Raw genomic sequence first — 27,970 nt, 5'->3', positions numbered from 1 at the left:
TTGTGCCTCTTGTGATGTCATCAACCCACTTACACGCAAAGCAGAGTTGGTGGTTTGTTTCTTCAAAAAGCTTTTAAAAACATAATTCTCAGTTGAAATGCATATGTCAGCAGGGTTTGTTAATGAAACGAAATACAGCACTGGAATTGTTTTTTTTTTTATTATTAGGAAGCATTGAGATGTTTACTAGTGGAAACAAAAGTGCATCTTTTTTTTTTAAAACATCTGGCGTTTAAAAATTGAGAATCATATTGTACTCTGGCTACAGGAGTTTAGAAGAGTCACAGGGGCATCAAGTGCAATCATAGCTTACTCAGTCTTTTATGCAGAATCTTCTTGAAAAAGGCTAAAGGATCCAAAAGATCAAAACCAACATCAAATTGAGGTTTTTTCTTTAGAGCGAGAACAGCAACCAATGTTGCCAACATAGCTGTCAGTCCAAATATGTGATACTGGTTTCCTGAAGAAGGGTCTCTGAAATAAAATGAGTGCAGCGGTCCAGTCATCCCAGCAACACCATGGGTAACGTAGTGGTCCTTCTCTCTGGTGAAGAAGTCCAGCGGGACAGCGAACACGGCACTAACCTCTGATGGGTTTGGGGTTGGAGTAAATGTTTCCTCTATAAAACCAACAACAGGGCTCACCAACAAGCCTCTCTGTTGAAGAAGAAGAAATCAGAGAAAATGATGGATCTAGTGCTCTGACACAAAGTGTATTAGGTAACAGTACTCCACTACCTTGCTGAAGACTGGAAACAATGTGCAGACCACCTCGACCTGATCAGGCGGTAAACCTATCTCCTCCTGTGCCTCTCTCAGGGCCGTGTCAACGTCATCCCGGTCACTGGGGTCTCTCTTTCCACCAGGAAAACACACCTCACCAGCACCGGTCCTCAGCTACACAGATGAAAGAAGGTCTCGCATAAAGCTGAAACTGAAAGACGGCATTTATCCTCCACAGAGACATCGTCGCAGGTTACCTCCTTTGAGCGTAGAGTCAGCAAGGTGTGCAGCTGTCCACCTCTCACAAACAGGGGGATCAACACTGACGCTTTAGGCAGGACGGGAAGATAGGAGAACTTTTCTCCAATGTCAAACCGCTTTAAAGTGGCTACTGTCTCCTCTTTTAGATTCATAGTGGTAACATGCATTAATGCTGTTCGACCTGCGACGAAATATCTTAATTTCTGTAAAACAACAAACATGCCTTTTTATGGCTTTAAATAGTTTTCATTTAAATCGAAGGAGTGAAGCTAGCAAAGATTTACCTCACAAGCTACTAGGGTCCATAGTAGTTGACAGCTGCTTCGACCAAATTGAATTGTATTACATTTGAATATGTGCTGTTAACGTAAATACCTTTTTTCCAATTAGGAAAATATTAAAAACTAACATTTTGAATAAACATACAATGCGAATTGACTATACACTACTTCCGGAAGTCTGTTCACCTTCTTGGTATGCGTAGCTAACGCCGATTGGTGCTTTCTCCGAAAGAACCGCCTCATTTTTTTCCAAACAACAAACCACCTAACTTGACAGAAGAATGACAACCAATGATATTAGAGCACGGCCGTGATTTGTCGACGCTGCCCGGAAAAAACGATACGTCAATGCGGTCGCCATACTGTGAGTGGCAAGAGTTCCTAAAAATTTATAAAAGACTGATTTTTAGATATACAACTAAATGTTTACGCATAATTAGTGATGGGTAGATGAGGCGTCATGTATCGTTTCGACGCATAGCAAAACTGTTGATTCTGTGTCGATACTGTCTCACTCAATACTGACACCTGCTGGACATTAAAAATTCCTACAGGCATCGTAGTGATTTGATGACCTAGTCTATACAATAAGATTTAAGTCCTTGTGTTTTATTGAATATTATATATTGTATTATGTCATATCTTCAGTTAAATTTAAAATATATTTGATATACAGTCAATAAATAATGTGAACATGTACCATAAAGTGAAAATTTAAGTGAATGTGTTTGGAATGAGGATGCATGGACTGTTTCTTTTTCCACAATTTTTTATATAAAAAAAGTTTTTACATCATTTTGAAATTTAGGCTGTTACGCTTTTTTGACAAAACTTCTGCTGTAGAAAAAATTTAAGTAAACACTACATTTATAGCGAACCCTTTTTCTTAGGTGTTGCTTTCCGAAAATAACCCGTGATAGGCGAAATCCGTGAAGTAGTTACCTTTAGTTTTTACAATTATTATACAGCATACATAAATACATTGAAACCAAAGAACAATGCCTGTTTTCAGATCAGCGGATGTGCGTGTGCATCAGTCGGGCCTTACTGTGATCCGAGTCATGTTATTAAAGTGTTACTAAGTGTATCTGGGACTTCATTCTCATGCCTGGCCTCATAATGCCTTAGCATTGAAAAGGTGGAATTATTTAAATAAGACAGTTTAGTCAAACATGTGCGACACTTAACCTGCAGAACATAATATGAAAGTAAACTAAGAGTCAATTTCAGCTGAATTTTGATTCAGATAGATCAAGTAAAAACTGACAAGAACCGGATGAAACAACAAAAATGAAAAATGTATTTTCCAATATAAGATCAAAATGGTCCCACACTGCGGAAACATTTCCTTTGAAGCTGCTCTATAGTTGACGCTGTAAAAAAAAAATCAAGAATTCGTTTGGCAAATGCATTTGACAGATTGACAGATTCGCTTCCTTATAAACACAGTTTGGCGCGTTAATGTTATTTCGAAACAGTTCCTGTATCGGTCACTTGCTGAAACCAATACGCGCACCGACACGGGTTTTGGTCTGTGGGCTTGACGCATGCGCCGACGCATTGGTGTTGCCCGACCCATCACTACACATAATTGATTTTAATTATTTATATTTGGTATCCAGTTGTTTATGCTCAGCTGTAATATAATAGTCATGTTATAGCAGTACTGATTGTGACCACTTAGAGATATTAACCATATCTACAATGCACTTAAGCTGACATTAATTTACCTGTACATAAAACATAACTTAAATTCATGCATTTTTGTTATCCTTGTTAAACTATTAAACTAATTTATTGAACTGTTCTGTTTGTCAGAAAAATATTGAATGGGTGTATTTCTGGTGTGTCAGCATTATATTATGTATTCTTCATATGAAATAGTGGTATGTATTATAGGCATTATTAAGAGTAGTAATAGAAGTAGTAGTACTAGTAGTACTTCAATTTATAACAAAATATGAAGAAGCAGCTGAGGAAACAGTAAACTAGGAATAAATATATTTAGGAAGCTGGTTTAAGGAATATTTTAAACCAGCTTTAAAAGGAATATTTTTGAGATTGAAAGATGTTGCATTATGTTGATGTGGCTATCAGAAGTACTTTTTTGTACCAGGTTACCATAAAACAACAAAATGCCACATAAGCAATTAAATGTATAATAAAATAAAAAACAATGCTTTCCCAAAGCCAGTCTAAACAGATGGGTCTTCAGGTGTTTCATGAAGTCCATTGAGTCCACCAAAAGACTCCGTCACCTTCACTTTTAGGCTTGACTTCAGAAACAAAATGGGCACTTGGTGGTCATAAAAGATTGGATATGAGCAGCAGCAACACTTAGATTGGCTTTTGCATTTAAATTATGTTAAACTGTTACTAGAGACTCACCACTGACCATTCAAGATAAGGTGCATTTCATGCTTTCATGGCGTTTACTCCAACTTCTGACCATACCATCTGGATGTCACCTCTGAAATCATGACTTATCAAACTGAGTGATGAGTCATGAGGCTCGTATGCAAAATGAAAAGCATTAGACAGAAGTCAAACAACGTTAATGTTTTGGAATGACAATCAAAAATGTCCAATCTCAGTTTATGAAAATGTGTTGACAGAACTTTACAGATGTGTGAGAAAGGCAGGCTGTAAACAAAACTCAGTTATACCGCATTTGATAGTAAAAGTTTGAAAAAAGAAATAAACAAGCAAAGAAATTATGAAACAAAGGAATTTCAACCCATAGATGGTTTCAGATTCACACACATTAGCTCTTAAAATGGGAACCATAAGTAACTAAGAAACTACACCAGAGGAAGGATTCATGGTTTTAATGGGACTTGTATTGCTGTAAACTGTTCCTTAATGAAAACATGGAATATATTAAATAAAGCATATATTGTATTACAAACAAATTTATAGAACAATGAGTTTTTTCAGCATTTAGAATCAAAAGCATAACACTCAGCTCAAGTATACAGACGAGACCTGATTAACAAGCATGAATAAATTAAAGACATTCTTTCTTCTCAGTGTCTAAAACAACTTCACAGCTAAAGTCTATAAACATAAATATGGGAAATAATTAAAATTCAACAAAAATATATCTAATATACATAATTAATCCCACTTTTTAATAAGGATGAAAAGAAATGTTCTTAAGGTCCATAACATACCACAGGTCATATGTTTTGTGGATTGTCGTATATATATATAAAAATAAATAAGATTCAAAAACACAATAAAGCTAAGCAGGGTCCATCACAGTGGTCCAAGTCTTCAGGGAGTCACATCTGCAACACTTTGAACTCATACTTTGTACTTCTCCTTGGCTTGATCGTTCAGTATACAGATGTGCTGCAAAAGAGTGGAATCCATGAGGACAAAGTGAATCACTGTGGAGACATTTCCTGTTTAAATTTGACATTTTAAAGAATCAACAGTTCCAAGTCTGTAACCCAGTCAGTGGAGAAACAACAGCTTCTAAAGATTCAGTTATGTACAAAAATAAAGCTTTTGATAAACACCATCTCTATCAAACATTTCTTGCTGCATCTATTCATAAAATTTGCATAAAAACAAACAACAACAAAAAAAACCGGCATCCTACATGCACGATGACTAGGCAGTACGTTTCCATATAAGAACCTGAAAACTAAAACGATAAAGCCGGTCGACACATGCAAGCTTTTTACTCGAACAGCTCAGTTGACACTAATTAGCCAGCTGTGCCTTGCACTTCCCCTCCAACAGTCAAGGCAGCCTTCAATGTCATTCAGCTGTCTGACCTGTGAATTTCTTCTCCTGCTAATATTACACAACTTCACCGTTTTAGACTGCAGCCTCACTGAAATAGGAGACAGCAACAGCTCTCCGACTAGAAGTTGATTTCCTAAACAGCACAAGGACTTTAGCCTCTTCGGTCCTACGAAGAGGAGTCTGACTTCATTAGACATTCACCTTAAAAACAACTCATGTCCAGACCAAAAACTCTTGTATGAACGGATGTTTAAGTCATTTTCTTTGCAGAATAACGTATAGTACATTAAGATAAAAATCTTCACTTATCTGCTAAATTTACATGTGAACAAAATAATGTGGAAACCATTTAAAGGCCAAAAGGATGGACTTATACCAGGACCAATTGGCTGTTGGAAAGTCATTTTTAATTTGTTGCAGCCTTCTCTCGAATCATTTGAAGATCTCAGGTGGAAAAAGTGCAAAAATCCTGAGAATTTTCAAGTGGCTGATAGTTTGCAAAGTGGACCATGTTACAGTAGCCTAATATACTTTGTGCAATTGGCATGCATTTTTGTTTTTTAATTTAAGGCAACACACACACAAAAAAATAAATCATTCAACAATTGGACTGAAAAATTACAGTTTCCCATCCAAGTCCAGCCTCAAGTCTCTATTGACTGAAGGAAATGTTTTCATCACTTGAGGATAAATATTAAATTCAAATCATATACAGTAAATGTTTTGGAAAATTTCAAAAGATCTTTTTTTTTTTGCTTTTGTCTTCTGCTGTTTTTTGGCGATTTGATTACATGGTGGTGATGAAGGTCTGCATTACCACTGTGCGGTACATGATGGTTTAATTTCTAAAATAAAAATACCTTTTTGTAATGATGTGCATTTCAGACATCAGACTACAATTTTGAAAGGTACTTGTGAGCAAATACTTCAAGTGATCAACAGGGGGCAGCACACTGAGGGGAGAGGTCAGTTTACCGTCATAAAGACAGTGGAAAAGGAAATTACAGAGATTAATGACAATGACACCAGTATCATTGTCAGGGTAAATGAAGGGTGCAGCTGTACATGCATGAGCATCAACAAAGATGAGACTGAGCTGACCGAGCAGCCAGTGACTGGTATGTTTAGTCTTTGTTGTACTTTTGCTGATTCAAGTCGGAAGTCAAGTCTGAAGCCTGCGTTTCTTTTTTTACTACATTCAAAGCCGGCTACTTTGAATGTAGCCGGAGACTACTTTGAATGTTTCCATATTTGTAGTGATTGAAGTTTTTTAAAAAATTGTGTAAATTTATACAGCTAAAATACACATGTACACCAAAATATAACACAGTTAAATCTGTTTTTTTTTTTTTTTTTTTTTTTGCATCACTTACACTGAGATCTCTGAAGTATTCATTGTAGTCCAGAGCGTACCCCACCAGGAAGGCATCCGGTACTTCAAAACCAATGTCTGAAACAAATATAGAAACCCTCACTGGAAGTTATTTAAAGAACCCTGGCTATTCTTAGGTGGCAGCAGGGGTAAAATGATCAGACATTCACTCCAATTGACTCTGTAGCGAAGAAATCATCATTGGTCGCCTACCATTTCTGCAAAGCTATGATTAAGGTGTCAGTCGGGCATTAGCGGAAAGTCAAAAAAAAAAAAAACCCGCTTACAGTAACAGCTGTCCTTGAGGGGCAATCTTGAAGAGATTATCCCACTCAAACCTAAAAGCCTTACATAACCACAGACTGTGTGAACTGGGTGCAAGCAGGCATGAATTAGTACAAAAATAAATAAATAAATGAATGTTGTTGTAGATTTTCTTTAAACCAACACTAATCCTGCTTTTACCAAAGAACAAGAGGCACAGCTGAGTGACAGGCATGAAAAGAACACCATCATACTGAACTGCAACACACTAGTGAGTAAAAGAGATGCTCACAGTCTGGTCGGTAGCCCGAACTCCTCGGAGTCCTCTTCACCAGAAGGCTGGAAAGATAATTTAGAAAATATTGGAGAAATTAACACAATAACAAGTAGAAATGTCCTGTAACATCTTAGTACTTTTTATGAAGCATTTTGTCTTGTAGTATTTTGGTTAGTATATAGCCTGTGTGGGAAAAATTTAAAAAATATATTTTTTTAAAGACCCCAGGAAAACATAAGAAGAAATATCCTCGGCCTCCGCAGTGCAGTTTATAGAGCAGCAGATTAACTCCTAAGCTCCTCCCTCCCTCTGTCACATTACATCTCTAATTCAGGTATCCATTAGCTAAGAGCACTGTTGACACACTCTGCGCGACGTACTAGTCAAAGTTGTGGTGTGTAATTCAGCTGTCTGCGCCCTGTGCTGCGTCAGGGTGGCGCCTACCTCACAACTTTAACCATTTTGGGATTGCATTCACTCAGCAGGGAAAGTAACGTCTGCATCGTCCGTCCAGTCTCTACGATGTCCTTACGTAGCAGCAGGAAGTGGTCACAAAAAATACAAATAATAACAGAGAGATGCACTTCTTAAATGTAACATTTGTGAAAATAGGAACTACAGATGACTGTGTGTGAGAATGCTTAATAGAAGTAAGAAAACTGAGTGGACAGTGACAACCACAAGCTCTAGTCTGGTAAACTACAAATTTGCTTTGCAAAACACATGTAAATCAATTAGAGGCATTTTTTTTTTAGTCTAGTCAGGTGATAAATGCCAAGTTAAAACAACATTAGACCTGCACATCCACCACACTCTTACCTCAACGATTAAAACGTTCTGCGGAGAGAGGGGGGGGGAAAAGCAAAAGAAGTAGTAAATATCCAGATTTACTGCAGGGGATGTGTGAGCTGATGCACTGGAGAAGACTCACCTTCCCTGATAGGGTGGAAAGCTCATCTCCTCCTATCACTCTAACACTGTTTGTTGACTTATCATTCTAGGTGACGCATGCAAAACAAAACAAAAAAAAACATAATGACTCACTTCAGCAACTTCAGATTGGGATTCAAATGTCCAAACTCACTCCGCACGGCCTACTAAATCTCCACATTATGCGCAATGCAGAAGGAGATTCATCATTTATAGACCACTCTCACTGGTATTTTGCCAAATGCAGTGCACAAGCGGCCTCAGGAAATGTAATGAGTAAGGCAGCTTACACAGTAGCTCTTCACTCTAATGAAATCCACCGTCAGCGGGACTGATTTATCGCTGTTGTGGTTGAGCACTTTAATGTAGTCTAGGAGGTCTGCAAAGAACTTGTAGCCCCCCTTCAGCACACACAGAGCCACGATGTGGTGTCCCCCCATGTCCTGGATTATGTCACGCGCCAGACGCTCCGTCCTGCAGGAAAGAGGTTGAGACGCTGCAGTAGGACGGAGAAAAATTAACTCGGGGAATCAGCAAACGCTTTTTAGCAGCCCCACCTTTCAATTAATGCATCATATTGTTACTTTTACTCTTTTCATATTAGTTTGTGACATAACTTTCATAATTTTCTGTAAATAATATACAGCAGTTTGAATACGAAACGTTTTTTTGTTTTTTTTTTCAGTTTTGGGTTTGCATAAGTTGACTGATAAATGCCAAGTATGCAACTAATGAAGAACCAAAATTCAGGAACAGAAAATTACATGAGACCAATAATAAAATTTATATTTTTTTCCCTTTACAAATTGTACTTTGGTCAACTTAAACATGGATGAAAAAAGCATAAGCCACTAAATTCTTGCTAAAAGAGCTGGGAGTTCATGGAAAGTTCAGGAAGGAAAAAAAAAAGAAAAAAGAATGGTATAAAAAGTTGCACTGCCAACAGAGTTAGCCTTTGCAGGATTGTGAGGCGAAGAACATTTAAGAGTTTGGAACAAGGCAATTAACTCCAGCTGGAGTCTTGATGCAAGAGCCATCACGCAATACTTAGAGCCACTCCTGAACTACAGACAGCATCAGATGCATCTACAGTGGACTAAAGATGGGGGGGGGGAGGACCGAACTGTTGACCAAAGCCAGTCTTTAGAAAAAAAATGTGCATGTAATTTGGAAATCAAAAACTCAGAGACTAGAGAAACAGTCAAGAGGTTCAGAATACAAGCTGCTTGAGGTCCAGCAAGAACTTTCCACAATCAGGGTTGATTTGGAAAGTTATGTCATCTGCAGGTGATAGTGCGTCAGTGTTTCATCAAGTTGGTAATTAACTTGCATGCCACACGTGCACCACTGACGCAGCAATTCATTTAAAAAGGAAACCCCAACCCAGTATTGAGTGCAGATTCTGTACAGTACGTGGACATAACTGACGTTATAATTCAGGACATATGCCGTGAACACCCCCAGAGTGAGATGCCATGGGAGCTGACCCGACAAACGTACAAAAGGTGTTTCCCATTGAAGGTGCCTCACCTGTCCATGATGAGTCCATGGGGGATGATCACCTTGTCCAGATCGCTCTCATAATGTCTGGGCACACAGAACAGGTCTAGATCATGTCCTTTCTCATCATCTGCGATCTGAGACAGCAACAAGCAAACATTTGTCTGGTCAGTGCATTAGAGGAATGCAAAAGCCCACCCAACCACCTGTTTACCCCCTCCACTCCTAAAGAGAAAATGGATTAAGGCGTGCGTGACAGTTGCAGAGCAAAATCAAGACGAGAAGGATCTGGGCAGGAGTCTTCTCGGGAAAAGGGCCTACAGCAGGTAGCCGGTGCAGCTCATAAACCACACCCTGACAAGTGGACAAGTTATCAGAGCGCCGCTCAGCCCCGCCAGCTGGGAGCCGACAGCCTCACCTGCAGATACGAAGCCATGTTCCAGCCGGTCCTCCGTTCCGCTCAGCCGCAGAGATTTATCCCGGAGTCATGTCCAGCTCTTAAAAAGAGGAGAAAAGGAGGAGCCTGGCTGAGCTGCACCCCTCCTGAACCGCTGCTTCCGGCCGCGACGCTCCTCCACTTCCCCGTCGGGGTTTAAGCCCTCTACGTCAGAATCCAGTTTACCTGCCCAATAATCTGATTTCTGCGACACAACCACGGATTAAATGCGCTATATTGACGCTGGTGGCGCTGCCGGCGTTTGAGGAAACTGCTGCAGATGAAAGGCGAGTTTTGAGCCGAAGAGGCGAGATGACGCAGTAAAAAAAAAAAAAAGGCATAAAACAAAATTGAAGACGTTTCTATTCCGAAGTAACCGCGTCGTGTCCACTGCGCACTGGTCTGGATTTATAGCAGATCTCAGATTATTGTAGTCGCTTTTTACAGCAGAAAGGAAAAAAAATATACATATGTCTATGTAATAATTTACGAATAGGTTTTTTGTTGTTGTAAATTTCTGCTACTTAAAAAGCGCTCAAATGTAAAACACTTAAAAAAGAAAGACCACTTGAGTCTTTAAACCAATATTTAATTTTATCTAACATTTTCATCAACATGCCTGAAATTATTTCCAAAAGTGTAAAAAAAAAAATAAAATATATATATATATATATATATATATATATATATATATATATATATATATATATATATATAGTTTTTAAAGTGCAGAGCCTTTTAACTAGGGTCATATGGGCACTCGCCCAGAGCAATGTCTGTCAGGGGCGCACACAAGTGCAAGATTGAAATATATTTAACCTATCAACAAGTCTCAATAGGCCACCACTGTTGATTATAATTAAAGTATTGTGTGATTTGTGCTTTATATTTTGTTCCACCTCAAGACTTTATCTGATTTCTTACATTTTAATTAGTTAGGGTAGTGGTAGGAGGGGATTCTCCTGTTGCTAGTGGATAAACCTTTTATCTGTGTGTTAAGCATTGTCATTTGGTTCTCTTATAACTAGAAATTCAATAACGTTGAGATGGAATGCATCTGGGATCATGTTTGACATATCAGTATGACATTTGACATAGTACCTGCTGCTTTTTATGTGATATGTTTGCAAAAATCAAACATCACACAAATTACATAATTAGGTTTTTTTCTTCCTGTGTTGCAAATTTTAAAAAATCTTATTCTTCACTACAGTCAATTAGAGTGAATGAACATTTCTTTCTGAAAACTTTCCCTCTTTTCCCTGCAGTAGTTATTAGAAGTAACGTCAGCATTTCTGCTTTTGATTAGGTAAAAAGGTGTGATTAATAAACATTTGCCATCAATCACATTACATGAAATCAATTGATGCATGAATCTAACCTGTGAAATAAACAGCATCTTATTGTGGTTTGTGATCCAGATTATTCACTGGGTCAGTAAACAATTTACCTCCGAATCTTGAGATTAGTTTATCCATACTACTACTAATAATGGAAATTTAAAAAAAAATTGTTTAAAGTGTGCTCTTGTAGAATCAGAGCCAGTTATCAGTGCAGCTTCTAGGCAATCCTAATCTACAAACCACATAAAAATAAATACAACATGCATCTTTGACCTTTTCCTTTTCACTTCAGTCCAAATGGCCATCTAAACAAAATGCAATTTAACAACTCTTGCAAAAATTTACAGTTTGAAATTATATCTGCCAACAAATGTATCCAAAAAAAAAACATATTTTTTATTGACAAAAGGTGAACAAATCTACAAAAACAAACTTTTACTTTGCTCTGGATTTAATGAGTGATACAGAAACAATATCCTTTTTATTCCATTTTACAAAACACCAAGAAGATGGCAACTATGAAAACAGCATAAACATGTTCTCACAGCTCAGAACACTGGAGAGCAAACGTCATCATCTCGTTACGATAATAGCAGTCTTTGAGTGGCAAGTTGTTACCAGGAGGCCAAATCTCAAATGACACAATTCCCCATTTAGAGTCCTACTTTTAGTCTCAGACCCACATACAGAGGGGCAGAAAGTAGAACGCCATCCTGCTGAAGATGGTGTGATTTGAGAGACCACGGAGGAAGAGCACTCATTTCTTCTTCTTCTCATCTTTTTTGGCACCGTCGGCCTTTTCTTTCTCCTTGTCTTTGTCCTTGTCATCTTTTTTCTCTTTGTCATCCTTCTTCTCTTTCTTCCCTTCCTCCTTTTCCTGCCCTTCCTTCTTTTCTGCGTCTCTGTTGGATATCTTGTTGTTGATCAGGTTGTGCAGGGCCACCACGGAGCGAATGAGCGAGGCCAGGTAGACCACCAGCATCTGGTCGTTGGTCTTCAGGTAAAAGGCTTTAGTAAACTCCTGCAGCAAAACACGTATTCAATAACAAATAAATAAATTAAAAATCAGCTCATCAATACCAATATATCCTGAAATTAAAAATATTTATTTCACATAACATATACATTTTTAATTTATTTCTTCCCTAGTTGGGTCTTATTATCAGTATGGACAATAAATCATACAAAACCTCAACACAGATACTGACTTTGATCCAGCAGAGTAAAAAAACACTATTGGATTTTTTTTAAATCCCGTTATAACATGTCAAATAAGAAAAAGAAAAAAAAAAACGAGACTTTCTTTGCTTTTATGTCAAAACCAGATACAATGAAGCTTTTGTTTTTTATTTTTTATATGAATCTCTGAGCGCTCTCACTCAATAGATGAAAACTGTGGACATAGAAAACACATTTTATTTGTTCACATTCTGTATTTTTCCTTTACATAAATAATTGTACCCAGTTTTGATTAATTTAAACGACTAAGACCTAGAATTAAAGAATTAAACAACTAAAGTCAAAAAATATAAGGAAAATGGTTTTTAACTGAAACCGAGAGTGCTGTAAGGTTTCAGAAATTCAGATTCTATCTTTTAGCTAGCAGTGGGTGTTTTTGCAATATTGCAAGGCCTAAATATTAACAACCTCAACCAAATTGCAAGTATGTTGAAGCCACTATCCAGAACCTGTGACAGCAAAATGCCTTCTGGAACAGAGTTTCATGTTGAAACAACGAGACCAACAACGAGCCGTTTAGCCACATGTTCAAGGAGCGGACACAGCGTACAATACAGTTACAGTAAGTAAATGTCAGTCAGCTGCCACATCTTACCAGTAGGTTTACATCTGGCAGCAGGTTGAAGACATCCTGCAGCTGGTAGATGATCTGATGGTTAATGGGAAGTTTTCCTGCAGCCACTCTCTCGAGGTAGGAGCGGATGTCCAACAGCTTTGAGTTGAGTCCCTTCAGGCCGTGAACTTGGTTTGTGATGCGTTGTGACAGAGTTCCCACTGTGGTGTCCTTGATGTCTCTGGAGTCAGGATACAGCGGAGGAGAAATCAGGAAGAAGCTGAGTATTTTGTCTTAATCAAGCGCGGACTGAAACATGTCTCAAGCCTTTGTCCTAAAGCAGCACCAGCATCAACTATGAAGAGTAATCACTCAGGGTGATGAAGCAGGTGGTGAGTTTGTGTTGTACCTCAGCAGATGCTCCACTCCCACTTCTTCTGCTTCTTCAGCTCCAATTTCACTGGTGACGTGTTCAAATGTCTTAGACGTTGGAGTGCCATCCTAGGAAAAAATACACGTTGGTCAATAATTTCTTTTTATATGCAATCTAAACAAAAATATATGTTCAAACTAGACTTAACGCACTACTTACATCGTGGATTTCCTCCACTGAAATGTATGCTTCTGTGGGAAGTCCAAGATCTTTGGGCTTCACATCGATGATGACTAAAACCTGGTGGGGAAAGCAGGGTATATGGAAGGCGTTCATCACCAGAACGAATAAAGACATGTCCAGATGAGGTGACAGCGATGCTTACCGAGTTGGTACAGTACCGCTTGACGAGCTCATTGATGGCAATGTCATTTTTATGGAGCTTGGGTCCTGTGTGGTACCACCCAACTATCCTTTCTCGGGCTAAAAAAGAAGAACACAGTTAAAAACAGGTGAACACAAAGTTAAAAAAAAAAGGCCCAAAAAAGATCCAACACCAACGCATGTTCACTCTCTTACCGTTAACTTTCTTAAACATGCCGTACATGTTCTCAAGGTAGTCATGATCCAGGAACCATACAGAGTCGTCTTTATCATCTTCATCAAATGGCACTAAAAAGATACCACACAATTATTTGTCACACAAACATGTTTAAATTTAAGCAATGAATTGTGTTGCTTTCTGGCATCTTAAGACCTTTTTTAAATTCGTGACAAAACTTGCATGACATGTAGAACCATTTTCTTTTGAAATATTACAAAAATGATTTTTGGGTTTGTTTTACCTCCTAATGTTTAGGGTTATTGGTTGTCATTTTTACAGATAACTAATGTACAAATAAGTTAAGTTCACTATTTGGCAACAATTTTATGCATGTAGTTATCAGGAGAAAGACTTGGAGCCTTTACTGTACAGTACTTTAGTCAGTCTTGTTGATTTTGAGATGGTTTGTAAATATATTTTACAGACTACAATCTTTTATTCTTCACTGTATCATTCCATGCTGATACTTACCTGCAAAACTATTGGAGACATCAAGAACCTTTTTGTGCCATGATCCGAGGAGAACACCCACCACTCGCTTCTGATTTCCAATTTTTCCTATCCTACAGTTAAAACAATAAACCAAAAAGTTAAGTGTGGGTAAATTAAACTTGATTAACTTTTGTAATATACCAACATGCTGCTTTAGATGTCATCTGATCCAATACAAAGGCGCACAAATAGTTTGCAAATCCAGACACAACATGCTGCCCCTTAACATACAAAATTTATTCCTGAACAGAAAAGGCGAATAAAGAAGAATTACGTTTTTCAAATCTTTAGCCAAAAGAATCCAAAAGAATATTAAAAAATGGTATTATTTCATAGACAAATTTACCAGTAGCTAAACAAAGCTAGCTCAAACAGAGTGTAGTTTGCATACTCGATATTTGTGTATATAGGTTTTCTTCTATGTATTGGTATGAATGTAAGTCTACATACAGACTCATTCAATAGTTTTGTTTATTGAAAAGTTAATTGATTTCAGTAACTCAATTTACAAAATAAAACAGATTAACTACACAGATTGATGATTACAAGTTTTTATTTCTGTTCATTGTGATGCGAATGAAAATACAATATCTAAGGTTTCAAAACTACATAGTAAAAAAAACACTGACATTCTGACAAAAAAGCTTGTTTAATACCTACTTAAATGTTATTTTTAAATGGTTTAATCTTTAAGCTGACAAACACCATCCAAACAGTTTATTGAACATCACAGACGTGACCATGGGTATGCGTCTGTATGGATATGTACTCTTTACATTTGTTGCAGGATGCATGGGTAATTATAGCATGTATAAATAGATATGTAGAGTGTGCGCTTATGTTTATGAAGACAAAATTTAGCTTACGGGGTAGGAAGCAATGCTAAGTATTTTGCTTCCTACTTCATTTCAAAGATAGAAAATAACTAGCATCTTGGAATGTGGGCATGTGAATATAACTGTAAAGTGTAAAATCTGGTGCATTCTGCATTAGATTACCTATGTGTATTTATGTACGAAGTTAAAATTTAACCAAATGTATATAAATGCGGCCGTGAGCTAAACTAAGTTTTCACTTTGAGAGGCTTTAACAAAACATGAATTATCACTACTGTACAAGTATCAATAATTTAAATTATGAATCACAACTAAAAAGAGTTAAGTTGTTGATCAATTTAATGTACATAATTATTTATCAAACACTTAAAACTAGCTAGCTAAGCTATTTAGCCTTGTCATGTCTCTCCATTCATTTTCAATGGGGCTCTGACTCAGCAAGGCTAACCTTAGCTTAGCTATGCTACAGTGAGCCTTTAATGGACAATTTCGCAACAAGTATTAGTGTTAAGACGAACATAAATACAAATCTCACTCACCTGTTAAAATGATCGACCACGCTGAGCAACACAAGCGGATGAACCACCACATTTTCTACCGCTAATTCTGGCATTTTTGCGACGAAGCCGAACCACACACCAGCTAAACAGACTGCTCACTACGCTTCACTTCCGACTGCGTGTGACGTTTCTTCCGTTTCCCTAGGCAACAGAGAAACTCAGGCCGTTAGTACAGCTCTCAGAGAAAATGGTAAGAAAGAAACACGGTTAACTGTATTAATGTCTTTACTTTGTGATAAAAATAATATGTCTTCTATTTTGAATTAGCAGAAAGGTCTCAATATGTTGTAAAAAAAATAAAAAATAATCTCCCTTGTATTTAGCTGATATAAATGCTTAAATTCAAGTGATTAAACGTAATTTCTCTGTTTTTGATGCTGTGTTTTTACAGGCTCATGCTGAAGAGACTCTGAAGAGAATTGAAGGCCATAAAGGTGTAATTGGAACAATTATTGTAAACTCAGAAGGTAGATAAAGTCAAGAATGAAATAAGTCTTACTCTCTTACAATCTGAACGGATCTGAATGTTACTCTACCATCTTTTGTGAAGGTCTTCCCATCAGAACAACTTTGGATAACTCCACAACATCTCTTTATGCAAGACTTCTTTGCAGCTTCACTACTTTGGCTAGGAGTACAGTCAGAGATGTTGACCCTCAAAATGACCTCACCTTTGTGCGCATCCGCTCCAAGAAACAAGAGATCTTGGTTGCTCCTGGTGAGATATCAGCTTATTTTATTGCTCACAAGCTCTTTGTAGCTAAATTAATGGTCTTACAGTTCTTACCAGTTGTATATGTTTGTTTTTTCCTGTCTTTACAGAGAACAACTATCTATTGATAGTTATCCAAAACCCATCTGAATAGCTGCCAGATATCAAGCCTTCGTCACACGATGGGTTATTTTCAAGATATTTTGCGTCACATGATCCCTTTTTGTTCTGCGTGTGTTACTTTTTAAAACATGTCATGTGTTTTGCCTCCTGAAATTATTCTCTTTCATTTTATTCTTATTGACAGAAAATGGATGTTGAATAAAAGTAATTTCGTCTAAGACTGCGGTTTTCTTAAAGTTGTATTTTAGAGCAAATTGCAAAAATCTTTACACACCTTCAACTTTTTTGTATTTTAGAAGTTCCAAATACAAATTGATGTATTTTACTGAGACTGCATGTGATAAATGAGCATGTAATTAGGAGGTGGAAGAAAAAATTATACATGGCTTTTAAATTTTGGTACAAATAAAAGGAGAGTATAATTTTACATAGCTGTTTTCAAGTACCACAACAGACAAGTCAGCAATAAAGTTGTGAAGAAATTTAAAGCAGATTGTGGAAATATGTCTTGAATTTGTGGTATTTCTCAAGCAATAATAGGAACTGAAAACTCACAGAGAAACACAATAATCAGTCAAAACATTTTTCAAATATTTTAATGTAAATTTCCATCGGAATGTACACCAATATGTGGTAATAAATAGTTCATTGCAATTATACAGCCCAAATAATACATCACATAAAAACTGATTGAAGCAACTATTCAAGACTTCTCAGCAGGTTTGAAGAGGTGACAGAGCCAAGCTGTCAGGTGAACTGGGAGGAAATGCTACTGTGTCTTGTGCTCAAAGAGATTCTAGTACATGAAAAAAAATAATAATAATTTCCCTTTGTGACGTTAATTTATGTGGCTTGAGCAAAAATAAATCTTATAAAAAGAGAACAGAGGCATTACTTTGTCATAAAAAAATTGACGACTTTGATGTTCATGTCACACATAGGCCATCAAGTCTCAAGAGACACCGTGTTGAAAATACTCTCCTCAACGTAATTAAACCGGGATCTGTCCAAAAGTACTTCAGTGCCACATGAAAAACCCAAAAAGGCCCATCAGAAAACTAATTTTATGGACATGCGATAGTTACTGTGGACACTGATCATCATATGGACAATATCAGAGACCAACATTTATCACGTTCTGACAGCAGTGCTTCTCTTGAATCCCAAACGTTTTGACATCACATAGCATTTCTTTTTGTCAAAACACAACTGTTCTACTGTCCATAATTTACTAAACACTTTTATTCTGACCAGCAGCAGTTGCCCCAAAGCATATGGCTTTCTCACAAGTTAAAGCAGTAAAACTTACAAAACTCTTCGTCTATCACAAGAACCATTACAAATAAAAAAAAAAAAACACACACACCCTCAACTGAAACCCTTTTGCTATTAAATATACTTTAGAAGCTTCATTTGTCCTGTAGGTCATTTTGTGAGCATGCAAACTGCTCTGAATTCAGAATACATTACATTTAACAACACAGAAGACTGTCAAGTATTTACTCTAATTCCATTTCAAGTGCATCCTGTCAATTTTAAGGCCTGAGGTGAGCTTTGATTCCTTGACCTAAACCTCACTGAAGAACTCGACTCTTCTTGATGCTGCCCAGAGAGACTCCTAGTGTGCGTTAACCAACACAATGAAGATACGAGCTCAATTATGGGTGGCAACTGTGGGCCAACTGTTTTTACTATCCATGATCAGACCCTCTGGATTCCACTGGCTTTGCAACATGGCAGGTAAATAAAAATGAAACCCAGGGAGGGGTCAGGTAACAACTGGACAGGTCAGAGAGGAAACAAGAAGATGTCCAGCTCCTGAAGTGAGGCGAGCAGCCCGGCAGTCCTTCAGTGTGACGCGGCCTCTTTCGAAGGTCACCTCTGTGCTTGCCCGCTGCTTTGGCTCCTGCCCCAGTGGACATTCGGCAGTGTCAAACATCTCCTGAAGTGCTCGAGCTGGGCCTGTAGCCTGTCCCGCTCCTCCCTCACTTTCTGCCTCTGACTCACCAGCTCCTAGTGAACGAAGGACAAACACGGATCTTGTTACAGAGAAGCAACTCTCTGAGCAGACTCATGATACCACACACATGTGCAGAAATGCATGAATGCATGGTGAGCTGCACGTTCTTACCCCCATGGTGAGAGAAAGCTGCTCAGCAGTTCTGGTCAGATTGTAATTCTGAGCTTCAAGTCTTTTACATTGACTGTGGAGAACCTGCCGCTCTATGCTCCACTCTGCACAGAGAAAAACAAAGCGTCAGCTGTAGAACCTCTGCTTTAAAGTTTTCGTAAAATTGTTTTAGAAGGCGATCAGCAGCGACATCGGTGGCAGATAACTCTCTTGGAATCTTCATTTAGCATAAATCCAGATTAGTTGAAGCGAACAGATACTTGGAGAGGAACTGAAAGGCCAAAGAGACGTATACCGTATCAAAGATGTTGTTGTGATTTATCAACACTATTTCATTAGCCTTTTACTTGTCATCACATTTAAAATGATCAGGTATTTTATAGAGAAAATCACTATTTCATAGACAAACTGATTTCTGAGTTCTCTCTGTTCTTTTATGACAAGAAAAGTCCAGTCTAGTTTTTGCTCATTTTAGACCGGCCAATAACCAAAGCCACTGAGAGTCAGCAAATCTGGAGTAATCAAAAAGTAAGACATCCATGGAGCTGTCTGCTGAAAGTAGGATATTAACAGCTTACAATCTTCTTACATGACTTCAAAAGTCCTGAAGAGCCATTGAATGAAACAACAGACAAAGAAACATCATAAACATTTTTGACACCAGAGAAGACGCTGGGCACCATTTTCTACCTGTGCAGTTTTGCTGACTAGTTAGGACACCAAATGGTTTAAGATTTGACGTAATTTTTCTATAATCAAAAGACAATTTGGTGAAGTCACTCAGATATTTTTGTTTAGATAAAGGATAGAGTCTGTTAGATTTCAGAAGAGGGAAGTTGGACTTTGCTGGGATCAGAGCATAATGAAAAGCTAATTTTACTTTGCAAACATCTTAAAAAGACAATAATTATAAATTTGATTTTACAGTATCCATCTGGTGATAAAGAGTTAAAAGACACCATAATTTGGTACTTAACAGCTTTTTCCCTTAAGATCTTTCTTTTAAATCATTTGTTTTAAATGTGTTCTTGTATAACCTCAGAAAATATTTCTTCAAATCTAAAAGGCATCCATATGATGAAATCTGTTTATCGCTAGACTAATAACTACACATCATTCGTACTCACCGTCCACATACTCCTGGTAGGCCTCAAAGACGGCTTCAATGCCCTGCCACTTCCTCGGCGCTTCCTCCTCTTCCTCATCGTCAGACTCTTCCTCTTCCTCGTTGGACAGGTGCTCCCGCAGAGCCGGAGTGTCTTGGCTTGCTGCTGGCAAGTGGAAATGGTGGCCGTTGACGTGTGTGTGCCGAGCGCTCTGGTTGATGTGCAACGTTTTCAGATGAGGGTTACTTGGAGGCAGCGAGCGTTCAGGTTTTCCACCGACTTCTGCGGCACAGTTTGAGACGCCTGAGGAGTGAAGAGTGAGCGTCAGTCGTCGGCTTCAGGACGACTTTATTTATTTATTTGAAACGTTTCATTGCAGACTCTCTGAAATATTAACTGCACACATCTCAGTCAGCATAACGTACATTTTCCAGAACAAAATCATCAAAAAACATTAGGAAGGGGATAGATTGGGTAAAGATTATATTGTCGTTTTTAAGAATTATTGAAGAAAACCATAATTTTACATTTGACCATTAACAAACAACGACAAAAACCACCAGTTTGTCTCAATGATCTAAAAATTTCAGAATAATGTGATATTCTAACTCTTGCTCTCATTCATAGACCTTCACCACATTTTTTTTTGAAGTTCATAAGTTTTGAAAGCACTTTTGAATCTCTTTTAATCTCTATTTTTCCAGACTTCTTAGACACACCTTTATTCGAACTGATGCTGGTACTGTGTTACTATTGATCCTGCTCATTAGTCAAGTGTATTTATAAAGCACTTTTGAAAACAGCTTAGAATTGCACCAAAGTGCTGTACAAGAACATGTGAAAAAAATGTAAAATCTGAATAGAATAAAATGACAAAAAGAACCATCACGAGATGTTACAGTGTCAGGACTCAATTAAATCCCAAAGGATAAAAATAAGTTTTAAGAAGCAAATTCAAATGATCCAGATTGTGGGCAGATTCAATCTGGAAGGTTAATTAGTGATGAGTACTGATTTTTATTTTACAAAATCTCTTTTATGAAAGGAAATGAAATAAACTAAGTTTGAACACACACACACACAAATAATTTTCTAACCATGTCTCTATTTTTAGTAGATTCTTTTTAAATTTGGCTCAAGGAGGTCACCACCAGAGTTAAACTGTCAAAGTCCCAGTGGAAACATGCAAAAAGCTGAACAGCACTTATGAGAAAGGTTTGATTAGTAATTATTTATAAAGATGTTTCCAAATGACTATTGAGAAAGGTATTTTTAGATATGGAATGTTTACAAGGCTTTATGTCCTTTTGAGTTGACATCAGAGCTGCTTGAACACCTGGGGGCGCTAAAACTTAAAGTCAATGGCCAACGTAAATTAAGAGCCATTGACAGCTCTAAATTTATGAGAGCCTTGAAATGTTTAAAGCAATACAAATTTTCTTTAAAAAAAACACTTTCAGAAGCACTTTCTTTTTCTATTTTTTTTTTCAAGGGCTTGAATCATGTTTACAACAGACACACCACAATTTAATTTTGAATATTAGGTTATTCACATAGCAACCACTAGATGGCGGAACGCTGCAAGTTTAAAATTAAGCATGAAGGAGAGCATGAGTTTCACCTTTGCTCTGCAGCGTGCCGTGTGTGGACTGCAGCACCGCCTGGTGGAAGCGCTGGGCGAAAGCCTCAGGTGTGAACCTCTCCCAGGGCCGGCTCCGGCCGTTCGCTAGAGGACCGGGCTCCTTTTTCTGAAGGGCGCCGCCGTTCTGAAGAACCTGGAGCTTCCTGTTTGACTGAGCCTCTGCTGTTTCACATTTGTCATGATGGGGGGCCAACGGTGGAGGGATGCGGGGAACCTGGGAGTCCATGGAGGCTTTGGGAGTGTCATTCTGCCTGTGTTTGTGTGAGTAGGGAGGAGAGGGACTGGGAGAGTCTGGGTACTGGTGTCCATTTGACTGAGGAGCTGCGGAGGAGTCCCCTAAAAGCAACAAGAGGAAGGGTTTGTTGAGTGTTTTCCGAGCTTAAAATTCTGCTTCGACCAGATTCTTGGTGTATCCGTCTGTGACTCACCAGTTAAAAGAGAAGCAGGACTTCTACACAGCGGCAGAGGATTATATCTGAGTGTGTCTAATGTCACAGTCTTCCTCTGAATAGCCCTCAGCAGCTCCTCTGTCTTCTCCTTATCTACAGAGAAAGAGACAGAATGAGAACACCCATCAGTCATTCGTTCAAAAAATACGAGACTTAAAGGACAGACTGGCCCAAAGTGATGGAAAAATGTCACTGAATGGATTATCTGAGTCAGTGCAGCAGAGTGCCCATTAAAAGTCAAATTTAACTCAGGCTTATCTTTTTTTTTTAATTGCCAGCTGTGTCCAAATTATAGTTTCCAGGATAACTGTTCAGTTTATATATGTTTCCACTATCAAAACATTGTTTAAATGCAGTTACCTTATCATCTTTGAGATATGCTTTGATATGCAGAATTTGATTGGCTAAATAAGTAATCTACATCTGGCTCTGTGATCGTCAACATAGTCCCTGCTTTTATGTTTCTCTACATAAGATTCCTGCATGGGCTTACAGCTAACATTTCATGTAAAGCAGCTGTATTCCTCAAGAAACTGATTTAATATCAAAATAGGCAGTAAATAAAATACAAGGACAGTTGTCTTTAAATAGGAAAGTCAAACCATCAGCATCAATCACCACACTCCCAGAAAAAAAAGACCAATAAACACAGGGTCTTGTTATTCTTGATACAAGACTGAAGTAAATATAGGAAAGGTTCCTCTGTATATCATTTTGCAGAACATTTTGTTTCAAGTAGGTCTTAGTCAAGTAAGAAAAATAATGACAAAGGGAGAGAAGTGGAGGGCACCGGGCTCATGTTTTTCCCCAGGCCCAGTATGACCTGTTTACAGGACACCATATGTTATCAAGATGTGGACTGAAGCCGACTTTTGTTGGCAGAGGAGGAAAATCTTGCTACAAGCTCATGTTCTGATTCCTCCCAACTTTATTTTCTTCTCACCCCGCCTACATCTTCAGAGCAAACACAAAAACCGAGAAAAAGTAAATGTGTCTTTTTTTTCTTTTTTTCCCAGAGAGGACTCATCAGAACAACGGCGGAGTATCACGTAGGACGTGTGCAGCTACTAAACAGGTTATTACCTCTCCTCTGCTGAGGGCTGACATGGCTGAGGTTGAACATAAGGAGGAAGTCTTTTTTCTCCTCCAGCTCAGGAGTGCTGTCCATCTGCTCAGTAGAGTACTGGGTGGTTAGGGAAGCTGTGGGCGTTGAAAGTGAACAAATCTTTCTTTTGCTCTGCACTGCTGGTGGGGAGAGACTGCGCTCTCTCATCCTCCTCCTCCTCTTCTTCCTCTTCTCAGCCAGCAGCTCATCCCGGTGGGTCAGTGTGGTGAGGCCGCACAAACGCAAAAAGTCCACTTTCTTTGAAGAGAGAAATGTGAACAGGTGAATATTTGCACTGCTCCTTAGAAAAGCATTCACACTTCTTGAACCGTTTCACATTTTGTCACATAACAAACCTCTAAGCTTAGTGTATAACATGGATTTGAGACCATCACAAGCTACATCGTTTCAAAATAGCTAATAAATAAAAATCAGAAACATAGGGTTTAAAAAAATATATGATTTCTGCGTGACAAGTTGAGTAGTAAATGAAGTCTGTCTGTAATTTAATCTGAAGGCCACAGAGAACGGTAGAGAATAAACAGCATTAAGTTGTACAGGACCTCTTGTGAGATAAAACCAAGATTTTACTTCTTGACCAACATGCAGAATGCTGAAAAAAAAAATTGCACATCATCATGAAAAGATCATAAACCATGGTGGTGGAAGAATCATGCTGTGGGCTGCTTTTCTTCAGCAGGGATACGGAAGATGAACAGAGTGTTGATGGAAAGATAAATGTGGCTGAAACTCCAAACCCCACTTTTACATTTTTATTTGTGAAACGCTTTGCAGCTTCCCTATCATTGTTTTCTATCACATCAATTATTGTAAAAGAATAAAAGTAAAATACACTGAAGTTTGTTGTTGTGACATGACAAATGCGAAAAAGATGAAGGGTTGTAGATTTTAAAAGAATTGTAAAAAAAAAAAAATGGGAGCATAAAATCCAGATGTTTACGCACCTCGGAGGATGTGTCCAGTTTGAGAGGCGGCTGTTCTGTCACCCTCCTCAGATGAGCCTTCACCTCCTCTTCATCGCTCTCATCATACGACTCGTCCAGGTCATAGTAATAACCTGGTAAAAGCAGAACAGGGAAGGTGTTGTTATTTGTTAGCAGGCAGAAGAGCCGTTGTATAGACACAACCCAGAGTCCCTGCCTCTCTCACCTCCTTCTCTGGCCTCCTTCCTCCTCTTCTCCTCCAGGTCCAGCTTACTGAGCAGCCGCCGGTGCTGCTGCAGAACCTCGTCGTAAATCAGCATGCTGTCCACCGCTTGCGTCTGCCGCTCCCGGATCAGGGACGGAGGGCCTGCCTGGTACTGAAGCCCCTGTTCGGTCGGGGCAGACGGAGGCGCGGTCGGTCTGTGGTGATTGTTGATGTGATGCCGCGGGTACAAGCCGTGCAGGGCTCGGTCCGGCTCAGTCCTGCTCCACGACTCTTGTAAAGCCGCTCCCCTCAGAGGGGGACACCTCTCTGGGCTTTTAGAAGTCCTCCTGCTTGCGTCGTCTCCCCAGCTCATTGGAGGCCTGTCGGTCCGGGTCAGTCCCGGCGGCGGTCGGGTCGGCGGTGTAGGGGCGTTGAATTTTCTGCGGGAGTCTGCGGGCGTGTCGACGAGGGAGGCTGGGTTCCACAGGTTTGTCGGAGGAGCAGTGGGATGGTGGGAACCTTTAGGGGAGATGAGCGGCGGTGGAGCACCAAGGGGTATGTCTTTGCTGCCTGGGTTGTGATAGACTGAACTGGTTCTGTTTGTTATCAAGAAGAGGAAAGATGTTTAGTGTCATCCCATTTGGTCAAATACTGTAAATTAGCATATAGTGGAAATAAGTTACATCAGTAGTTGAGTTCCTAATTAGTAAATTGTGTGACTAAACTGAATCATGGCTAATGATGAGTAAACATTTCTGGGTTTGAAGTGTGACGTCTGTGTTGCAAACAGTCTTTGTCATATTGTATTTGCAGAAAGATGACCGAGTGAGTGCTCTTGGCAGCGAATTATCTTTGACATACTTTTCTCTGGTAACTTTGTCAACAAGAATTTTTAGGCAGGAGAAAGTAAACGGCTCACGAACAATGAATGCTTTATACCTCGGAAAACCTTTGTCTTTGTAAGTATTCATGTGTAGAACAGTGTACATTATTTTTTAGGATAGAATTAAGATAAGTGCATTCACTAGTAATGTGTTTTTCTTTCTGTTGTTACAAAGACGTTTTGAGTGTAGCATTAAATGCGTTAGCTAGTAATGTATTTTTCCCTTCTGCTGTATTTTGGTTACAAAAATTCATTTATAAAAGATCTTCAGTTAAGAGAAGCAAGCCTTGTGTGGACACCTTTTTATGAGTCGTCCCCTGACTGTCTGTCTACACACAGTGTTGTGACAACAGCACATTTAGAGTGCTGCAAAATTCCTGTGAGATTTTCACCTGTGGCTGTCTCTTCTCGTCTCCGCGCCTTTCCCAGGTGACCTGAGGCCCACCTCCAGTGGACCCTCCCTCTCCTGTCCCTGTGCCCGTTGCCGTGCCAACCACACCTCTTCACTCGCCCTCTGAGTCATCATGGCGGCTGCCAGAGCTTCATGGATCCCCCCAGAGGCAACGGCACGATGCTTCCCCAGGTGAGCCGGCAGCAGGCTGGGCACCGGGAGCGGGACGGACGCCCTGGAGGACGACAGTCCAGGCTGCAGGGGCACAGCTTTTGTTCCTGGGAAATTCAGCTGGTCTGGGTCTTTGGTTTTATCTGGACAAACAAAGGAGAGACGAATCTTTAGATTGTATGCACCGTTTTGCCAAAAGCATTAATTCACTCACCCACATCTCAGAATGTAGGTGTTTTAACTACTTCCCTGCCCTCAGATGTAAAAAAATAAATAAATAAATAAATAAATAAATAAATACACACACACAGTAAAAACCTACAGACCTCCAAACATTATGTAGATTTTCTCAAAAACTTCATGGAATAGGTTTCCAATGGTAAATGGACTGAACTTATATAGCGCTTTTCCAGTCAATTTTACTTCCCAAAGCGCTTTTTCAATCACACTCTGAAACACGCACATTTATACACTGATGCGCAGACTGATGGGCAACTTGGGGTTAAAGACGCTGGAATCGAATCTTCAACCTTCCAATTGTAAAACGACAAATTTACCCACCAGTCACCACAATTGACCCTTATCAGAAGAACAGACCACAACAAAGTCAGTTAAGGGTTTCAGTGCTTTAGATGTTGATCTAAAGCACTGATCAACATCAGTGCTTTAGGTTCTAAAGCATCAGTGCTTTAGAACCGCAGTTTTGGAGTAAACCGCAGTTTACTCCAAAACTGCGGTTTTGGAGTAATTTTGGTATGTAGGACACTCCTGAGAAGATTCAACATTGTTCCATGTTTTCGCCATCGTGGAGAAAGGCTCTTGATAAGGTTCACTGGAGTCCCAAAGCCTTAGAAATGGCTCTGCAACCATCTCCAGACTGAGAGAGGATGATTTTGTTTCTTATCTATTCTTGAATTTCTATGGATTGGAGGATGATGAATCATTATTGGCGATCTTTTAGCCTACTTCCTGTTGTATGATTAGTCCAGTTCAAGTGTTTATTGATTCTACAGGTTTGGTAGTAAAGTGTGGTCAGTGAAATTGAATAGTTAATCTATTATTTAGCAACTGTAACAATTACTTTTTCGCATATGGCCAATTCAGTTTATACATATATTTTACCCTGAAAAGATTATTATTTAATAATTGGAGGTTTTATATTTAATCAGGGTATCTATGATACTAAAATTTGTTTCATGCTATGAAACCTGCTTTTCTGGAAGCAACCGCATATATTTGCCAAGAAAAACCACTACTACTTAACATCTTTGTGAGCCAATTATCAGCCACTGATTTGTATATTTAAAGAATGAACTACTTTATTATCACTTCAGTGACAATTAGCAGTCCAAAAAGGGATGTGCACACGCTCAAAAGTTTGTTTTTCTTCTGTATCGACTTTTATAATCCCCTCTGGTAATGGCTGCACACGTTTTGATTTTCTCTAATGACGTTTGTTGTTGAAGTGGAGAAAAAATAAATAAATTAGCAAAATCTTATGCACAACGGAAATGTCTGAGCAATTAATCATGTACGGTCACATTATGGGGTGTGTGTTGGTGTGTGTGTACCCAGCCTGGTAGGAGTGAGTCTCTCTCCAGGTCGGGCCCTGTCCTCCGGCGGTGCTGCCCTTCGAGCCTGCAGCTCAGCCAGGTACTGACTCTCCGCCGTCCGGACCATCTGGTGCTGTCTGTCCCTCTGTCTCTCTTTCTGTCTGTCCAGCTCTCTCTCCCGCTCCTCTTCCCGCTCTCGCTCTCGCTCCAGCCCGGCCTCGCGCTCCCTCTCTTTCTCTCGTTCTCGCTCCTGCTCTCTTTCACGCTGGCGGAGCTCGTTCTCCATCTGTAGCCTGAGAGGGAGGTTGACAATGACACACACACACGCACACACCCGCACACACACACACACACACACACACACACGAGTAGAAGGTGAGAGATGCAACACCCAACATGAGGCAGATATTAACCACACACTGCTGAACCTCGCACAAACATTTGTGACAAAGCATCCGCAGAAACCCACACGGATGTGAACGCGCGCTTTCCATTTACCACAAGGAAAATAATCCATGCACAGCATGACTGAGCAGGAGCAGATGAACGCTTAATAGGTATCCACAGGAATATGACAAAAAACACACACAAACACACAAGAGAACACATTCAGCAACAATCAATAGCAGGCAAAGAAACCTGCGAGAAATGCAGGAGCTATTACACAGCCAGACGATAAATACCATCCATTTCAAACACAAACATCCCTCCCTCCCCCCCCAGCCCCCCGATGGATGATGCTGCAGGGAAACAATG

The 27,970-nt window shown here is 39.2% G+C and overlaps 5 protein-coding genes across 13 annotated transcripts in view; 1 reads left to right on the top strand and 4 right to left on the bottom strand.

The window, feature by feature from the left end:
• Positions 1-141: 141 nt before the first annotated feature.
• On the bottom strand, positions 142-1,493 carry nudt7 (nudix (nucleoside diphosphate linked moiety X)-type motif 7). 2 transcript variants are annotated; one of them, XM_008411355.3, is made up of 4 exons: positions 1,268-1,490; positions 980-1,186; positions 738-896; positions 142-656 (listed from the first exon to the last, which is right to left on the bottom strand). In XM_008411355.3, exons 2-4 carry the CDS (start codon positions 1,148-1,150, stop codon positions 303-305), a joined length of 684 nt encoding a protein of 227 aa, XP_008409577.1. In that variant the 5' UTR covers positions 1,151-1,186; positions 1,268-1,490; the 3' UTR covers positions 142-302. The 2 variants fall into 2 exon arrangements, with proteins under 2 accessions (XP_008409577.1, XP_008409576.1); XM_008411354.3 differs by having other exon boundaries at positions 980-1,493.
• A 2,339-nt stretch (positions 1,494-3,832) lies between these two features.
• hprt1l (hypoxanthine phosphoribosyltransferase 1, like) lies at positions 3,833-10,156 on the bottom strand. 2 transcript variants are annotated; one of them, XM_008411357.3, is made up of 9 exons: positions 9,782-10,156; positions 9,394-9,450; positions 8,154-8,337; positions 7,865-7,930; positions 7,753-7,770; positions 7,378-7,460; positions 6,949-6,995; positions 6,394-6,470; positions 3,833-4,618 (listed from the first exon to the last, which is right to left on the bottom strand). In XM_008411357.3, the coding sequence occupies exons 2-9, from the start codon at positions 9,399-9,401 to the stop codon at positions 4,571-4,573; spliced, it is 531 nt and encodes a 176-aa protein (XP_008409579.1). In that variant the 5' UTR covers positions 9,402-9,450; positions 9,782-10,156; the 3' UTR covers positions 3,833-4,570. The 2 variants fall into 2 exon arrangements, with proteins under 2 accessions (XP_008409579.1, XP_008409578.1); XM_008411356.3 differs by having other exon boundaries at positions 9,394-9,500; positions 9,782-10,143.
• A 1,419-nt stretch (positions 10,157-11,575) lies between these two features.
• Positions 11,576-15,917, bottom strand: psmd7 (proteasome 26S subunit, non-ATPase 7). Its single transcript, XM_008411360.2, has 8 exons — positions 15,779-15,917; positions 14,383-14,474; positions 13,887-13,979; positions 13,693-13,790; positions 13,527-13,607; positions 13,344-13,435; positions 12,977-13,175; positions 11,576-12,163 (listed from the first exon to the last, which is right to left on the bottom strand). Exons 1-8 carry the CDS (start codon positions 15,850-15,852, stop codon positions 11,900-11,902), a joined length of 993 nt encoding a protein of 330 aa, XP_008409582.1. The 5' UTR covers positions 15,853-15,917; the 3' UTR covers positions 11,576-11,899.
• LOC103466052 (dynein light chain roadblock-type 2) lies at positions 15,915-16,852 on the top strand. The gene is made up of 4 exons (XM_008411359.3): positions 15,915-15,989; positions 16,191-16,266; positions 16,350-16,517; positions 16,622-16,852. The coding sequence occupies exons 1-4, from the start codon at positions 15,987-15,989 to the stop codon at positions 16,663-16,665; spliced, it is 291 nt and encodes a 96-aa protein (XP_008409581.1). The 5' UTR covers positions 15,915-15,986; the 3' UTR covers positions 16,666-16,852.
• A 362-nt stretch (positions 16,853-17,214) lies between these two features.
• The window catches only part of LOC103466054 (genetic suppressor element 1-like), a 55,309-nt gene continuing 44,553 nt past the window's right edge, over positions 17,215-27,970 (bottom strand). For all 7 annotated transcript variants that reach the window (XM_008411361.3, XM_081608103.1, XM_017305480.2 and 4 more), the window contains 10 exons: positions 27,233-27,507; positions 25,492-25,804; positions 24,238-24,812; positions 24,033-24,145; positions 23,046-23,325; positions 21,942-22,055; positions 21,493-21,849; positions 19,893-20,174; positions 18,766-18,869; positions 17,215-18,647 (listed from right to left, as the gene is read on the bottom strand). In XM_008411361.3, coding sequence (XP_008409583.1) covers positions 18,510-18,647; positions 18,766-18,869; positions 19,893-20,174; positions 21,493-21,849; positions 21,942-22,055; positions 23,046-23,325; positions 24,033-24,145; positions 24,238-24,812; positions 25,492-25,804; positions 27,233-27,507 — 2,551 coding nt within the window. In that variant the 3' untranslated portion in view covers positions 17,215-18,509. The remainder of the gene's footprint in view (positions 18,648-18,765; positions 18,870-19,892; positions 20,175-21,492; positions 21,850-21,941; positions 22,056-23,045; positions 23,326-24,032; positions 24,146-24,237; positions 24,813-25,491; positions 25,805-27,232; positions 27,508-27,970) is intronic.

This window comes from Poecilia reticulata, chromosome 6 (assembly GCF_904066995.2).
Source record: "Poecilia reticulata chromosome 6, P_reticulata-male-v2, whole genome shotgun sequence".
Classification (NCBI taxonomy): domain Eukaryota; kingdom Metazoa; phylum Chordata; class Actinopteri; order Cyprinodontiformes; family Poeciliidae; genus Poecilia; species Poecilia reticulata.
The sequence above is the reverse complement of the archived record's forward strand: the minus strand, read 5'-3'. Positions and strand labels throughout refer to the sequence as shown.